At 42.6% G+C, this 15954-nt stretch overlaps 1 protein-coding gene across 1 annotated transcript in view; it reads right to left on the bottom strand.

Moving 5' to 3' along the window:
- Positions 1 to 15644, bottom strand: part of LOC129859361 (SWI/SNF-related matrix-associated actin-dependent regulator of chromatin subfamily D member 3) — a 51711-nt gene extending 36067 nt beyond the window's left edge. The window contains exon 1 of the mRNA XM_055929054.1: positions 15254 to 15644. Within this exon, the coding sequence (XP_055785029.1) occupies positions 15254 to 15265 (12 nt within the window). The 5' untranslated portion in view covers positions 15266 to 15644. The remainder of the gene's footprint in view (positions 1 to 15253) is intronic.
- Between the last annotated feature and the right edge of the window lie 310 nt (positions 15645 to 15954).

Below are 15954 nucleotides of genomic sequence, written 5' to 3' on the forward strand. Positions count from 1 at the left end.
TTGAGACCTAATGATGCTCATTAAATGTTGTATACTGAACAAAAAATAAATGCAACACGTAAAGTGTTGGTCCCATGTTTCATGAGCTGAAATAAATATTCCAGATTTTTTCCATAGGCACAATAATCTTATTTATTTCAAACTGTGTGCACAAATTTGTTTACATCCCTGTTAGTGAACATTTATCCTTAGCCAAGATAACACAATGCCACAAGTTGAGGGAGCGTGCAATTGGCATGCTGACTGCAGGAATGTCCACCAGAGCTGTTGCCAGAGAATTGAATGTTCATTTCTCTACCATAAGCCGACTCGACTCCAACGTCGTTTTAGAGAATTTGGCAGTACGTCCAACCAGCCTCACAACCGCAAACCACGTGTAACCACACCAGCCCAGGACCTCCACATCCGGCTTCTTCACCTGCGGGGTCGTCTGAGACCAGCCACCCGGACAGCTGATGAACCTGAGGAGTATTTATATCTGTAATAAAGCCCTTTTGTGGGGAAAAACTCATTCTGATTGGCTGCGCCTCTGCCCAGTCATGTGAAATCTATAGATTAGGGCCTAATTAATTTATTTAAATTGACTGATTGCCTTAGTAACTGTAACTTAGTAAAATCATTGAAATTGTTGCATGTTGCGTTTATATTTTTGTTCAGTAGAAAACCTAGTGTGTTGTTCAACATGTCAGTCTGACAGTATGGAAAATTACATTAAAAAAGTAATGTACTGAAACTGCTTCCGTCTGCGCACGTAGGCCATAGAAAAGTGATGACACCCATCAACCAAACGACAAAATCACCCCTACTGCCAACATCAATCTATACAGCTGCTGATGGCCATATTTGGATGGTTTTCATTTGCAACTTGGCTGCACTGCACGCTGTCTGGGTGCACACTCTTTATGGATGCACGGCTCTTGGGGCCATGGTGCTGGTGCAGTATTGAGTGTTTGCATTTAAATGGGTCAGCCTTGGTGAACCCAGACAGGCTGTCTCAGACACACGGTCACCCGAGCCTTTCCTGCGTCACACCACTGCTCCATGTGCCTTCACTACACAGCACGGCCTGCTAGCATTTAAAGACAGAAGTACGTTAAAACATCCAGTTGAACATTTCTAAATAAACACTTATGGTAGGATAGTAGTGATTAAGAACACATATATGTAATATTCTGGCAAAGCTGTGTCTTTGCCATCTGTAATTAGGTTAGATAAATATAGTAATTTTGAACTAAAAGGTCGAAATTGTATCTCTTTTTTTGTGTGACTGGTGTTGCTGGTGTATAGCCAGTCTACTGAAACTAGACTACAACTAAATACATACATTTAACTGTATGTCCAGCCCTGTCTTCTTTGACCACAGTCCTGTACCACAGTCACAGCCTTCCCAAGCCACAGTCTCCTCAGCCACGTCCCCATGCTGGAAGTGCTGTAGCCAACTCTATTGTTTGTTGTCATGCCACATACAGCATAGGAGCAAGCTACAGTCTCCCTACTGTATTGTACGACTCGCGCACTATTCTAGCATGTCATTTCTGCACTTTCAAACTTTCAGTGAGTTTAGCCTTTCCTATCGAGCCCAAGTCTACCAAGCCAATACTTTAGTTCGTTTCCTGGGTAACAAAAGCTTGGCCCTTCTTTCATACGGCCAGGGCATTTCTTGCCAGCCAAATAAGGAAGTGGTCATTGTCCAGATCTCCCTGCAAGTAATCCTAAACACAAAAGCCAAGGCCCATTCAATAGGGTTAACAAATAATTGGGAAGAGCAGTACAAATTTGTCAAAGTTTTAACTTAGGGCATAGTTTCAAAGACTTCAAAGACATTGCATAATTTGAAATGCCTTGAACACAACGACAGAAAGTGGGTCATGATATGACCAATACCGTGCTTATATTCAGGTACAGTATAAGCCACGCGCTGTGAAGCCAAATCATGCCTCATGAGCAAAAAGAAAACTATGGGCCCTCGAACAAAACGTTTATCCTACATCCCTTGTTGGGGTGATGGGTCATCTATCTACTGGTATGCTAGATTCAAGAGAACAAAGGGATGGGATGGAAAGAAAGGGATGGAAAGAAAAGGAAGGAAGGAGGGCGAGGGGGGAAGAAAAGAGAGAGGTAGATGTAGAGGGGTTCTATTACTGTTCAGCCATCCTTTAAGTGTCTCTTGTGAAAAAAGGGCAGATTTTTCAAATGGTACTTTTTCTTTCCCCGCAGACTTGAATGCAGCAGGGTAGACCGTCTGACTCCCTCTCAGGGCTTGAAGTAGAGGCTGACCCTAACTACAGATCTAATATCAGTTTACCTTACTCACAGCCCTGGCCTTAACCACTTTGTAGATGGAAAAAAAGATCTGATCACTGGTCTGTACCAATGGCTGATGCTGACCTTCAGGGCTAAAGGGTCATGCCTCACCCCTCTAAAGTGACATGTGCCACACCTCTTATGTACATAGACAACAACACTGAAACCAAGCTTACTCCATCTTTACGAAGTTGGTGCTTTGTTACTGCCTTGAGGTAAGGTTTTCTCCCTTACACTTGTAAGCTACATAAGCAGTTGCAACCCGTTTTCCAATGAAAATGTTGTTTCGGCAGAGCCACAGTAACGCCCCACATTGCAAGGTGAAATGCTAACACTGCACGTGGGACAGTGCAGAAGCCACACATTCCAACAGGGTTATAGCATGGAAATCCATTGTTTTTCTTTGTCTGGATGGAATCTAAGTACAAGGGAGAATAAAATGCCGTGCATATACAGTACCAGTCAAAAGTTTGGACACACCTACTAATTCAAGGGTTTTACTATATTTGTACTATTTTCTTCATTGTAGAATACTAGTGAAGACATCAAAACTATGAAATAACACATATGGAATCATGTAGTAACCAAAAAAGTGTTAAACAAATCAAAATATATTTTATATTTGAGATACTTCAAAGTAGCCACCCTTTGCCTTGATGACAGCTTTGCAACCTTTTGGCATTCTCTCAACAAGCTTCACCTGGAATGCTTTTCCAACAATCTTGAAGCAGTTCCCACATATGCCAAGCACTTGTTGGCTGCTTTTCCTTCTTTTCTGCAGTCCAACTCATCTCAATTGATTTGAGGTCGGGTGATTGTGGAGGACACGTCATCTGATGCAGCACTCCATCACTGTCCTTCTTGGTCAAATAGCCCTTACACAGCCTGGAGGTGGGTTGGGTCATTGTCCTGTTGAAAAATAAATTATAGTCCCACTAAGCGCAAACCAGACGGGATGGCTTATCGCGGCAGAATGCTGTGGTAGCCATGTTGGTTAAGTGTGCCTTGAATTCTAAATAAATCACTGACAATGTCACCAGCAAAGCATCCAACACCATCACACCTCCTCCTCCGGTGGGAACCACACATGCAGAGATCATCCGTTCATCTACTCTGTGTCTCCCAAAGACACGGCGGTTGAAACCAAAAATCTCAAATCAGACCAAAGGACAGATTTCAACCGATCTAATGTCCATTGCTCGTGTTTCTTGGCCCAAGCAAGTCTCTTCTTCTTATTGGTGTCCTTTAGTAGTGCTTTCTTTGCTGAAATTCGACCATGAAGGTCTGATTCACACAGTCTCCTCTGAGCAGTTGATGTTGAGATGTGTCTGTTTCTTGAAATCTGTGAGGCATTTATTTGGGCTGCAATTTCTGAGGCTGGTAACTCTAATGAACTTATCCTCTGCAGCAGAGGTAACTCTGGGTCTTCCTTTCCTGTGGCGGTCCTCATAAGAGCCAGTTTCATCATAGCGCTTGATGGTTTTTGTAACTGCACCTGAAGAAACTTTGAAAGTTCTTGAAATTTTCCACATTGACTGACCTTCATGTCTTAAAGTAATGATGGACTGTCGTTTCTCTTTGCTTATTTGAGCTGTTCTTGCCATAATAAGGACTTAGTCTTTTACCAAATAGGGCTATCAAATCAAATCAAATTTTATTTGTCACATGCGCCGAATATACAACAGGTGTAGACCTTACCGTAAAATGCTTACTTACAAGCCCCTAACCAACAATGCAATTCAAGAAATGGAGTTAATAAAATATTTACTAAATAATCTAAGGTTAAAAAAAATCGAATCAAAAAGTAACACAATAAATGTACATAACAATAGGAGGCTATATACAGGGGGTACCGGTACTGAGTCAATGTGCGGGGGTACAGGTTAGTCGAAGTAATTTGTAAAGTGACTATGCATAGATAAACAGCGAGTAGCAGCAGTGTAAAAACAAGGGGGAGGGGGTCAATGTAAATAGTCCAGGTGGATTAATTGTTCAGCACACCTGTTAATTGAAATGCATTCCAGATGACTACCTCATGAAGCTGGTTGAGAGAATGCCAAGAGCGTGCAAAGCTGTCACCAAGGCAAAGGGTGGCTACTTTGAAGAATCTGATTTGTTTAACACTTTTTTAGTCCCTACATGATCCCATGTGTTATTTCATAGTGTTGATGTCTTCACTATTATTCTACAATGTAGAAAATAGCAAAAATAAAGAAAAACCCTTGAATGAGTAGGTGTGTCCAAACTTTTGACTGGTACTGTATATCACCAAAATGTATTGGATGGAAAACTTCAGTACAACCACAGCAGTTGCTAGTAATAATGCACAACGAGTTTGGATATTGAATTATAAAGCTGTAAACTGAATCACTCTCTAACTGACTTGATTTGTAGCAAAAGAGGACAAATGATGAATAAGACAAATGCCACCACTAGCCTACATTCGCACAACAAATCTAGTCCACAGTGTTTTGCTGGAAGACCAAGTGAAAGTGCCTTATATCTCACACATACAGGTAACCGCCAAAATAAAGGAAACACCAACATAAAACGTCTTAATAGGGCGTTGGGCCACCACGAGCCAGAACAGCTTCAATGCAGCTTGGCATAGATTCTACAAGTGTCTGGAACTCTATTGGAGGGATGCGACACCATTCTTCAACAAGAAATTCCATCATTTTGTTGATGGTGGTGGAAAAAGCTGCCTCAGATGCCGCTCCAGAGTCTCCCACAATTGGGTTGAGATTTGGTGACTGACACGGCCATGGTTTACATCATTTTCATGTTCATCAAACCATTCAGTGACTACTCGTGCCCTGTGGATGGGGGGCATTGTAATCTTTTGAGGGCATAGCCATGGTAGCCAAAATAATGGGCAAAAATAATAGCATGATGGGATGTTAATTCCTGAATTAACTCAGGAACCACAACTGTGTGGAAGCACCTGCTTTCAATATACTTTGTATCCCTCATTTAGTGAAGTGTTTCCATTATTTGGGCAGTTACCTGTAGCTACTCCTAGCACTATTTTCACAATGAGTACCACCATTACTTGATTAGTATAGAGGCATTAGTGTTTCAGTTTTAAAATAATCCCAACACATTGCACAGATAATCAAAGACCCCTACATACTGTAGATATATATATATACACACCATTGTGACACAGAGTTGTCATAATGCTTCAGCAAATGTACATTACACCAGGGGTGTTGGTAGACACAATGTAAGTAACTTGATTTATGTCCCTCTAACTGTCCTGAATGCCTCTGCTGATCCTACAGCTATTGTATGCAGTAATCATGTGCCTATGAACCAGATGTATACTGTTAGCACTGAGCCGGTGTGCTCTAGGAGGAAGTCCACTGTCTGCAGCTCACCCTGCACTAACATAAATAACATGAGCATATCTACTTCTGCTAAGCTTCCCAGTAAAGCAATAAAAACAAGTAAGCATCCCAAAAGAAAAGTGCTCAAAATAGCCCATGTTAACATACGTAGCTTAAGAAACAAGGTTCATTAAATTAATAATTTGTTAGTAACAGATGACATTCATATTCTGATTATCTCTGAAACTCACTCAGATAATACATTTGATGATACAGTGATAGCAAGACAAGGTTATAACATTTACAGAAAATAAAGAAATGCCAAATGTGGAAGTGTTGCTAATTATATTCAGAACCACATTCCTGTAAAGATTAGAGAGGATCTCATGTTAAATACTGTGAAAGTAATATGACTACAGGTTCATCTGCCTCACCTAAAGCCCATTCTGGTGGGAAGATGCTATAGTTCACCTAGTGCTAACATCTGGATAACGTGTGAAATGCTTGATAATGTATGTGAATACAACAGAGAGGTATATTTTCTGGGTGATTTAAATATTGACTGGCTGTCATCAAGCTGCCCACTCAAGAAAAAGCTTCAAACTGTAACCAGTGCCTGCAACCTGGTTCAGGTTATCAGACAGTCAACCAGGGTAGATACAAACAGCACAGGAATGAAATCCTCAACATGTATTGATCACATCTTTACTAATGCAGCAGAAATCAGATTGAAATCAGTATCCAGATCCATCAGATGTAGTGATCACAATATAGTATCCAGGAAAACCAAAGTTCCAAAGCCTGGGCCTAATATAGTGTATAAGGAGGTCATACAAGAAGTTTTGTAGTGATTCATATGTTGATGATGTAAAGAATATTTGTTGGTCCGTGGTGTGTAATGAGGAGCAAACAGACATTGCACTTAACAAATTTGTGAAATTGTTTATTCCAGTTACTAATAAGCATGCACCTATTAAGAAAATGACTGTAAAAACTGTTAAATCCCTGTGGATTGATGAAGAATTGAAAAATTGTATGGTTGAGAGGGACGAAGCAAAATGAATGGCAAATAAGTCTGGCTGCACAAACGATTGGCAAACGTATTGCAAATTGAGAAATCATGTGACTAATGTGATTAAATTGAATAAAAAGAATGAGAAACTACACTATGAAACAAAGATAAATTACATAAAGAATAATAGTAAAAACTTTGGAGCACCTTAAATGGCATTTTGGGGAAAAAGGCAAACTCAGCTTCATCATTCAATGAATCAGATGGCTCATTCATCACAAATCCAACTGATATTGCCAACTACCTTAATTATTTTGTAATTGGCAAGATAAGTAAACTTAGGCATAACATGCCAGCAACAAACGCTGACACTACACATTCAAGTACAGTGCCTTGCAAAAGTATTCATCCCCCTTGGCGTTTTTCCTATTTTGTTGCATTACAACCTGTAATTGAAATAGATTTTTATTTGGATTTCATGTAACGGACATACAGAAAATAGTCCAAATTGATGAAGTGAAATGAAAAAAAGAACTTGTTTCAAAAAATTTAAAAGAAAAAAATGTGAAAAGTGGTGCGTGCATATGTATTCACCCCCTTTGCTATGAAGCCCCTAAATAAGATCTGGTGCTACCAATTACCTTCAGAAGTCACATAATTAGATAAATAAAGTCCACCTGTGTGCAATCTGAGTGTCACATGATCTGTCACATGATCTCAGTATACATACACTTGTTCTGAAAGGCCCCAGAGTCTGCAACACCACCAAGCAAGGGGCACCACTAAGCAAACGGCACCATGAAGACCAAGGAGCTCCTCAAACAAGTCAGGGACAAAGTTGTGAAGAAGTACAGATCAGGGATGGGTTATAAGAAAAAATCTGAAACTTTGAACATCCCACGGAGCACCATTAAATCCATTATTAAAAAAATGAAAAGAATATGGCACCATAAGAAACCTGCCAAGAGAGAGGGCCGTCCACCAAAATTCACAGACCAGGCAAAGAGGGCATTAATCAGAGAGGCAACAAAGAGGCCAAAGATAACCCTGAAGGAGCTGCAAAGCTCCACAGCAGAGATTGGAGTATCTGTCCACAGGACCACTTTAAGCTGTACACTCCACAGAGCTGGGCTTTACAGAAGAGTGGCCAGAAAAAAGCCATTGCTTAAAGAAAAAAATAAGCAAACCCATTTGGTGTTTGCCAAAAGACATGTGGGCGACTCCCCAAACATATGGAAAAAGGTACTCTGGTCAGATGAGACTAAAATCTAGCTTTTTGACCATCAGGGAAAACACTATGTCTGGCGCAAACCCAACACCTCTTATCACCCCGAGAACACCATCCCCACAGTGAAGCATGGCAGTGGCAGCATCATGCTGTGGGGATGTTTTTCATCGGCAGGGACTGGGAAACTGGTCAGAATTGAAGGAATGATGGATGGAGCTAAATACAGGGAAATTCTTGAGGGGAAACTGTTTCAGTCTTCCAGAGATTTGAGACTGGGACGGAGGTTCACCTTCCAGCAGGACAATGACCCTAAGTATACTGCTAAAGCAACACTCGAGTGGTTTAAGGGGAAACATCTAAATGTCTTGGAATGGCCTTGTCAAAGCCCAGACCTCGATCCAATTGAGAAGCTGTGGAATACACTTAAATCAAATCAAATCAAATTTTATTAGTCACATACACATGGTTAGCAGATGTTAATGCGAGTGTAGCGAAATGCTTGTGCTTCTAGTTCCGACAATGCAGTAATAACCAACAAGTAATCTAACCTAACAATTCCACAACTACTACCTTATACACACACAAGTGTAAAGGGATAAAGAATATGTACATAAAGATATATGAATGAGTGGTGGTACAGAACGGCATAGGCAAGATGCAGTAGATGGTATAGAGTACGGTATATACATATGAGATTACTGTAGGGTATGCAAACATAAAGTGGCATAGTTTAAAGTGGCTAGTGGTACATGTATTACATAAAGATGGCAAGATGCAGTAGATGATATAGAGTACAGTATATACATATGAGATGGGTAATGTAGGGTATGTAAACATTATATTAAGTGGCATTGTTTAAAGTGGCTAGTGGTACATTTTTACATAATTTCCATCAATTCCCATTATTAAAGTGGCTGGAGTTGAGTCAGTATGTTGGCAGCGGCCACTAAATGTTAGTGGTGGCTGTTTAACAGAGTGATGGCCTTGAGATTGAAAAACAGCTTCTATCTCTCGGTCCCTGCTTTGATGCACCTGTACTGACCTCGCCTTCTGGATGATAGCGGGGTGAACAGGCAGTGGCTTGGGTGGTTGTTGTCCTTGATGATCTTTATGGCCTTCCTGTGACATCGGGTGGTGTAGGTGTCCTGGAGGGCAGGTAGTTTGCCCCCGGTGATGCGTTCTGCAGACCTCACTACCCTCTGGAGAGCCTTACGGTTGTGGGCGGAGCAGTTGCCGTACCAGGCGGTGATACAGCCCGACAGGATGCTCTCGATTGTGCATCTGTAGAAGTTTGTGAGTGCTTTTTGTGACAAGCCGAATTTCTTCAGCCTCCTGAGGTTGAAGAGGCGCTGCTGCGCCTTCTTCACGACGCTGTCTGTGTGGGTGGACCAATTCAGTTTGTCCGTGATGTGTACACCGAGGAACTTAAAACTTTCCACCTTCTCCACTACTGACCCGTCGATGTGGATAGGGGGGTGCTCCCTCTGCTGTTTCCTGAAGTCCACAATCATCTCCTTTGTTTTGTTGACGTTGAGTGTGAGGTTATTTTCCTGACACCACACTCCGAGGGCCCTCACCTCCTCCCTGTAGGCCGTCTCGTCGTTGTTGGTAATCAAGCCTACCACTGTAGTGTCATCCGCAAACTTGATGATTGAGTTGGAGGCGTGCATGGCCACGCAGTCGTGGGTGAACAGGGAGTACAGGAGAGGGCTCAGAACGCACCCTTGTGGGGCCCCAGTGTTGAGGATCAGCGGGGTGGAGATGTTGTTACCTACCCTCACCACCTGGGGGCGGCCCGTCAGGAAGTCCAGGACCCAGTTGCACAGGGCGGGGTCGAGACCCAGGGTCTCGAGCTTGATGACGAGTTTGGAGGGTACTATGGTGTTAAATGCTGAGCTGTAATCGATGAACAGCATTCTCACATGGGTATTCCTCTTGTCCAGATGGGTTAGGGCAGTGTGCAGTGTGGTTGCGATTGCGTCGTCTGTGGACCTATTGGGTCGGTAAGCAAATTGGAGTGGGTCTAGGGTGTCCGGTAGGGTGGAGGTGATATGGTCCTTGACTAGTCTCTCAAAGCACTTCATGATGACGGAAGTGAGTGCTACGGGGCGGTAGTCGTTTAGCTCAGTTACCTTAGCTTTCTTGGGAACAGGAACAATGGTGGCCCTCTTGAAGCATGTGGGAACAGCAGACTGGGATAAGGATTGATTGAATATGTCCGTAAACACACCAGCCAGCTGGTCTGCGCATGCTCTGAGGACGCGGCTGGGAATGCCGTCTGGGCCTGCAGCCTTGCGAGGGTTAACACGTTTAAATGTTTTACTCACCTCGGCTGCAGTGAAGGAGAGCCCGCAGGTTTTGGTAGGGGGCCGTGTCAGTGGCACTGTATTGTCCTCAAAGCGGGCAAAAAAGTTGTTTAGCCTGTCTGGGAGCAAGACATCCTGGTCCGCGACGGGGCTGGTTTTCTTTTTGTAATCCGTGATTGACTGTAGACCCTGCCACATACCTCTTGTGTCTGAGCTGTTGAATTGCGACTCGATTTTGTCTCTGTACTGGGACTTAGCCTGTTTGATTGCCTTGCGGAGAGAATAGCTACACTGTTTGTATTCGGTCACCTTGCCCTGGTTAAAAGCAGTGGTTCGCGCTTTCAGTTTCACGCGAATGCTGCCGTCAATCCACGGTTTCTGGTTTGGGAATGTTTTAATCGTTGCTGTGGGTACGACATCGTCAATGCACTTCCTAATGAACTCGCTCACCGAATCAGCATATTCGTCAATATTGTTGTTGGACGCAATGCGGAACATATTCCAATCCGCGTGATCGAAGCAGTCTTGAAGCGTGGAATCAGATTGGTCGGACCAGCGTTGAACAGACCTGAGCGCGGGAGCTTGTTGTTTTAGTTTCTGTTTGTAGGCTGGAATCAACAAAATGGAGTCGTGGTCAGCTTTTCCGAAAGGGGGGCGGGGGAGGGCCTTATATGCGTCGCGGAAATTAGTATAACAATGATCTAGGGTTTTTCCAGCCCTGGTAGCACAATCGATGTGCTGATAGAATTTAGGGAGTTTTGTTTTTAGATTAGCCTTGTTAAAATCCCCAGCTACGATGAATGCAGCCTCAGGGTGTGTGGTTTCCAGTTTACAAAGAGTCAGATAAAGTTCGTTCAGGGCCATCGATGTGTCTGCTTGGGGGGGGAATATATACGGCTGTGATTATGATCGAAGAGAATTCCCTTGGTAGATAATGCGGTCGACATTTGATTGGGAGGAGTTCTAGATCAGGTGAACAGAATGACTTGAGTTCCTGTGTGTTGTTATGATGATCACACCACGTCTCGTTAATCATAAGGCATACCCCCCCACCCCTCTTCTTACCAGAAAGATGTTTGTTTCTGTCGGCGCGATGCATGAAGAAACCAGCTGGCTGCACCGACTCCGTTAGCGTCTCTTGAGTTAGCCATGTTTCCGTGAAGCAGAGCACGTTGCAATCCCTGATGTCTCTCTGGAATGCTACCCGTGCTCGGATTTCATCAACCTTATTGTCAAGAGACTGGACATTGGCGAGTAGTATGCTAGGGAGTGGAGCGCGATGTGCCCGTCTCCGAAGCCTGACCAAGAGACCGCTACGTTTGCCCCTTTTACGGCGTCGCATAGGGTCCCCGGCTGGGATCAGATCCATTGTATTGGGTGGAAGGCAAAACACTGGATCCGTTTCGGGAAAGTCATATTCTTGGTTATAACGATGGTGAGTTGACGTTAATCGTATATTCAGTAGTTCCTCCCGACTGTATGTAATGAAACCTAAGATTACCTGGGGTACCGATGTGAGAAATAACACATAAAAAAACAAAATACTGCATATTTTCCAAGGAACGCGAAGCGAGGCGGCCCTCTCGGTCGGCGCCATCTTTCATCAAAGATTGCTGTACACCAGCGGAAAACATCCAACTTGAAGGAGCTGGAGCAGTTTCGCCTTGAAGAATGGCAAAAATCCCAGTGGCTAGATGTGCCAAGCTTATAGAGACATGCCCCAACAGACTTGCAGCTGAAATTGCTGCAAAAGGTGGCTCTACAAAGTAATGACTTTGGGGAGGGTGAATAGTTATGCACGCTCAAGTTCTGTTTTTTTGTCTTGTTTCTTGTTTGTTTTGCAAGAAAAAATATTTTGCATCTTCAAATTGGTAGGCATGTTGTGTAAATCAAATGATACAAACCCCCCAAAAATCTATTTTAATTCCAGGTTGTAAGGAAAGAAAATAGGAAAAATGCCAAGGGGGGTGAATACTTTCGCAAGCCACTGTATATATGACCAAATTATGAAAGACAAGCATTGTAATTTTGAATTTCGTAAAGTGACAATTTGGATGGAAAATTACTGAGGATAATAGCAGACGATATTGCCACTCCTGTTTGCCACATTTTCAATTTAAGCCTACTAGAAAGTGTTTGCCCTCAGGCTTGGAGGGAAGCAAATGTCGTTCCGATTCCTAAGAATAGTAAAGCCCCCTTTACTGGCTCAAATAGCCTGCCAATCAGCCTGTTACCAACCCTAAGTAAACTTTTGGAAAAAATTGTGTGTTGACCAGATACAATGGTATTTTACAGTAAACACATTGACAGCAAACGTTCAGCATGCTTATAGGGAAGGACATTCAACAAGCACAGCACTTACACAAATGACTGATGGTTGGCTGAAAGAAATTGATGATAAAAAGATTCTGCAGACTGTTTTGTAAGACTTCAGTGCGGCTTTTGACATTATCGATCATAGTCTGCTGCTGGAAAAACTTATGTGTTATGGCTTTACACCCCCTGCTATATTGTGGATAAAGAGTTGCCTGTCTAACAGAATACAGAGGGTGTTCTTTAATGGAAGCCTCTCCAACATAATCCATGTAGAATCAGGAAATCCCCAGGGCAGCTGTCTAGGCCCATTACTTTTTTCAATCTTTACTAATGACATGCCACTGGCTTTGAGTAAAGCCATTGTGTTTATGCATGCGGATGACTCAACACTATACATGTCAGCTACTACGGCGACTGAAATGACTGCAACACTTAAAGAGTTGCAGTTCGTTTCAGAGTGGGTGGCAAGGAATATGTTAGTCCTAAATATTTCTAAAACTAAAAGCATTGTATTTGGGACAAATCATTCACTAAACCCTAAACCTCAACTAAATCTTGTATGAAATAATGTGGAAATTGAGCATGTTGAGGAGACTAAACTGCTTGGCGTAACTCTGGATTGTAAACTGTCATGGTCAAAACATATTGATACAACAAAGGGCTAAGACGGGGAGAAGTCTGTCCATAATAAAGCGCTGCTCTACTTTCTTAACAGCACTATCAACAAGGCAGGTCCTACAGGCTCTAGTTTTGTCACACCTGGACTACTGTTCAGTCGTGTGGTCAGGTGCCACAAAAAGGGACGTAGGAAAATTGCAATTGGCTCAGAACAGGGCAGCACGGCCAGCCCTGGGATGTAAACAGAGAGCAAATATTAATAATATGCATGTCAATCTCTCCTGGCTCAAAGTGGAGGAGCGATTGACTTCATCACTACTTGTATTTGAGAAGTATTGACATGTTGAATTCACCGAGCTGTCTTTTTGAACTACTGGCACACAGCTCGGACACCCAGGCATACCCCACAAGATATGCCACAAGAGGTCTCTTCACTGTCCCCAAATCCAGAACAGACTATGGGAGGCGCACAGTACTACATAGAGCCATGACTACATGGAACTCTATTCCACATCAAGTAACTGTTGCAAGCAGTAAAATTAGACCTAAAAGAGATAAAAATATGCCTTATGGAACAGCTGGGACTGTGGAGCAACACAAACATAGGCACAGACACATGCATACACACACGATAACATACACACATGTACAAAATAGATTTTGTACTGTAGATATGTGGCAGTGGTGGAGTAGGGGCCTGAGAGCACACAGTGTGTTGTGAAATCTATGAATGTATTTTTTAAATTTTTAATTATTGTATAAACTCCTTGAATTTTTCTGGACCCCAGGAAGAGTGGAGATCTACAATAAATAATAATAATAGAGAGGTGTTTGAGTCTCAACTCCAAACCTTTTCATAAGATTCACTGCATCCATGCAGAAGGCTTCTGAAGCCAGAATGCTATAGTGCATTCCACACGTCCCTGTCTCTGCAAACACCACTGAGCCACAGGCAAAGTCTTGCATAGAGGCCTAACGAACTACCACCCCCTCACATCACTATCACTAAACCAACACAATCCTAACAGGATTAAGAGGCCAACCTGCAAATATAAAATATAGGTTGAATACATGTTGTAGTATAGTGTTCTAGTATATTGGCTTATGTTGTTTCAAAAATATAAAGTACATTTTTTTGGCCTACCACTACAGCTGAGAAATACTGTATATCCACCAACCATAAAGAACTGAATCATAAACTTGAGATAATTTCCAGAGCAGTGGGTTCAATTACTTACTGACCCATAGTGTTCCCACTTTATATTAAGTTCCCAAAAACCACATAGGCAGTTTAGGTACAGTGAAATAACAATTGTTACACAGTACGTATTACTTAGAACTGTCATGTTTGTGGTATACATAATCCCAAGCAAATGGAGATAACTGAATATTCTGAATACAATATTCTGATAACTGAATACACTTGATGTAACGTGGGAATTGTATTCCTACAACACAACAAATAAAGGCCATGACAATTTCGTCTAACCTATTTTATAGCCATAGGCCATAGGTAGAAGAGCAGTGAGTGAGAGTCATTTCACACTTTTGTCGTTCTACATGCGACAAACAGAGAAGGTGAGTGAGTGCTGTCTGTCGGTCTACTCTCTGGTCCGATACAGTGTGGTCCCTTATTGCTGCTTAAGTGTCTATTTCTTAGACCAGTCAAGGTTAACAAGCCAGCCGTGTCTGCAACGTCTGAAAACGGGGCGGGGTGTAGGTTCAGGGGAGGGGTGAGGTGAGGTGCAGGCTACAACTATTGTATAGCCTTGTATAATTAAGTATGTGATGCACTGATGCAAACAGTTTACATGCGGTAGGATTGTCAATCTTCACGTTGAAATAAAATACATAGATAGCATTTTCAATGAATAAACAAAGAAATCAAAGGGTAGCTTCAACAATTCCTCAAAAGATTTTCAGATACACAAACTAGACCCAGTCGAAAAACTCCCGTGCGCACTAATCCGGCTGGCAATGCGCCTTCTGATTCCGTGGGCTGGGGAGCGCAGAATGGAGCTCTATAATGGTGGAAAACATTTTTTTCTCACTATGCAGGGGTGAAGCACTGAGCACATAGTATAAAAGAAAACGAATGTCAAGACAATAAAAAACCGTGTGCTGCGGGCACAACTCTTACCTTTCTCTCCATTTCTCAGATCCAGTCCGAGCACTCAAGGCAAACTGTAATGTTTCTAAAGATCTGTCCGATGTTCACTCGTGAACTTGCTCACGGTTTCCAGTAGCGACTCTCGATCACTCCCTCATTAGATAGACTGGTACATCGGCGACTGTAGACACAGGGGACGCAGTCTCGGTGATGGAGCCGGGTCTGGTGATTCTTAGTTCGGTTCAAGAAGCGCAGGCGCGGGCTCTGCTGGAGACGGGATACAATAAAAAAAATTGGACTAGCAGGGGAGTGTCATCAAATTACCCATTCTACCGTTGAAATACACTGTCTGCCCACCAATATTTCACAAGGGATGTAAAACCGTTAGGGAATAGTCTTCTAAATGGTCCATGGTTGGGTTGCAACCTGGTCTCATACCGTTTCGTATTATTCAGTACGTATATCTGAAACACTCCATTTAGTATGATATGTTACATAAGACAGATGCTTACTTAACCAAGTAGGGTGGTAGGTCGGGATGTATGATTGCTAACGCGAACGTCTACCAACCTGAAGGGTGCGAGCTCAAATCTCATGGACAGCTTTAGCATTTCAGCAACTTTTCAACTACTTACTACCTGTTAGCTACTTTGCGTGTTAGCTAACCCCCCCCCCTTTAACCTAATTCCTAAACTTAACCCTTACCTTAATTCCTACCCTAGCTAACATTA

This window comes from Salvelinus fontinalis, chromosome 7 (assembly GCF_029448725.1).
Source record: "Salvelinus fontinalis isolate EN_2023a chromosome 7, ASM2944872v1, whole genome shotgun sequence".
In the NCBI taxonomy this organism is placed as follows: Eukaryota; Metazoa; Chordata; class Actinopteri; order Salmoniformes; family Salmonidae; genus Salvelinus; species Salvelinus fontinalis.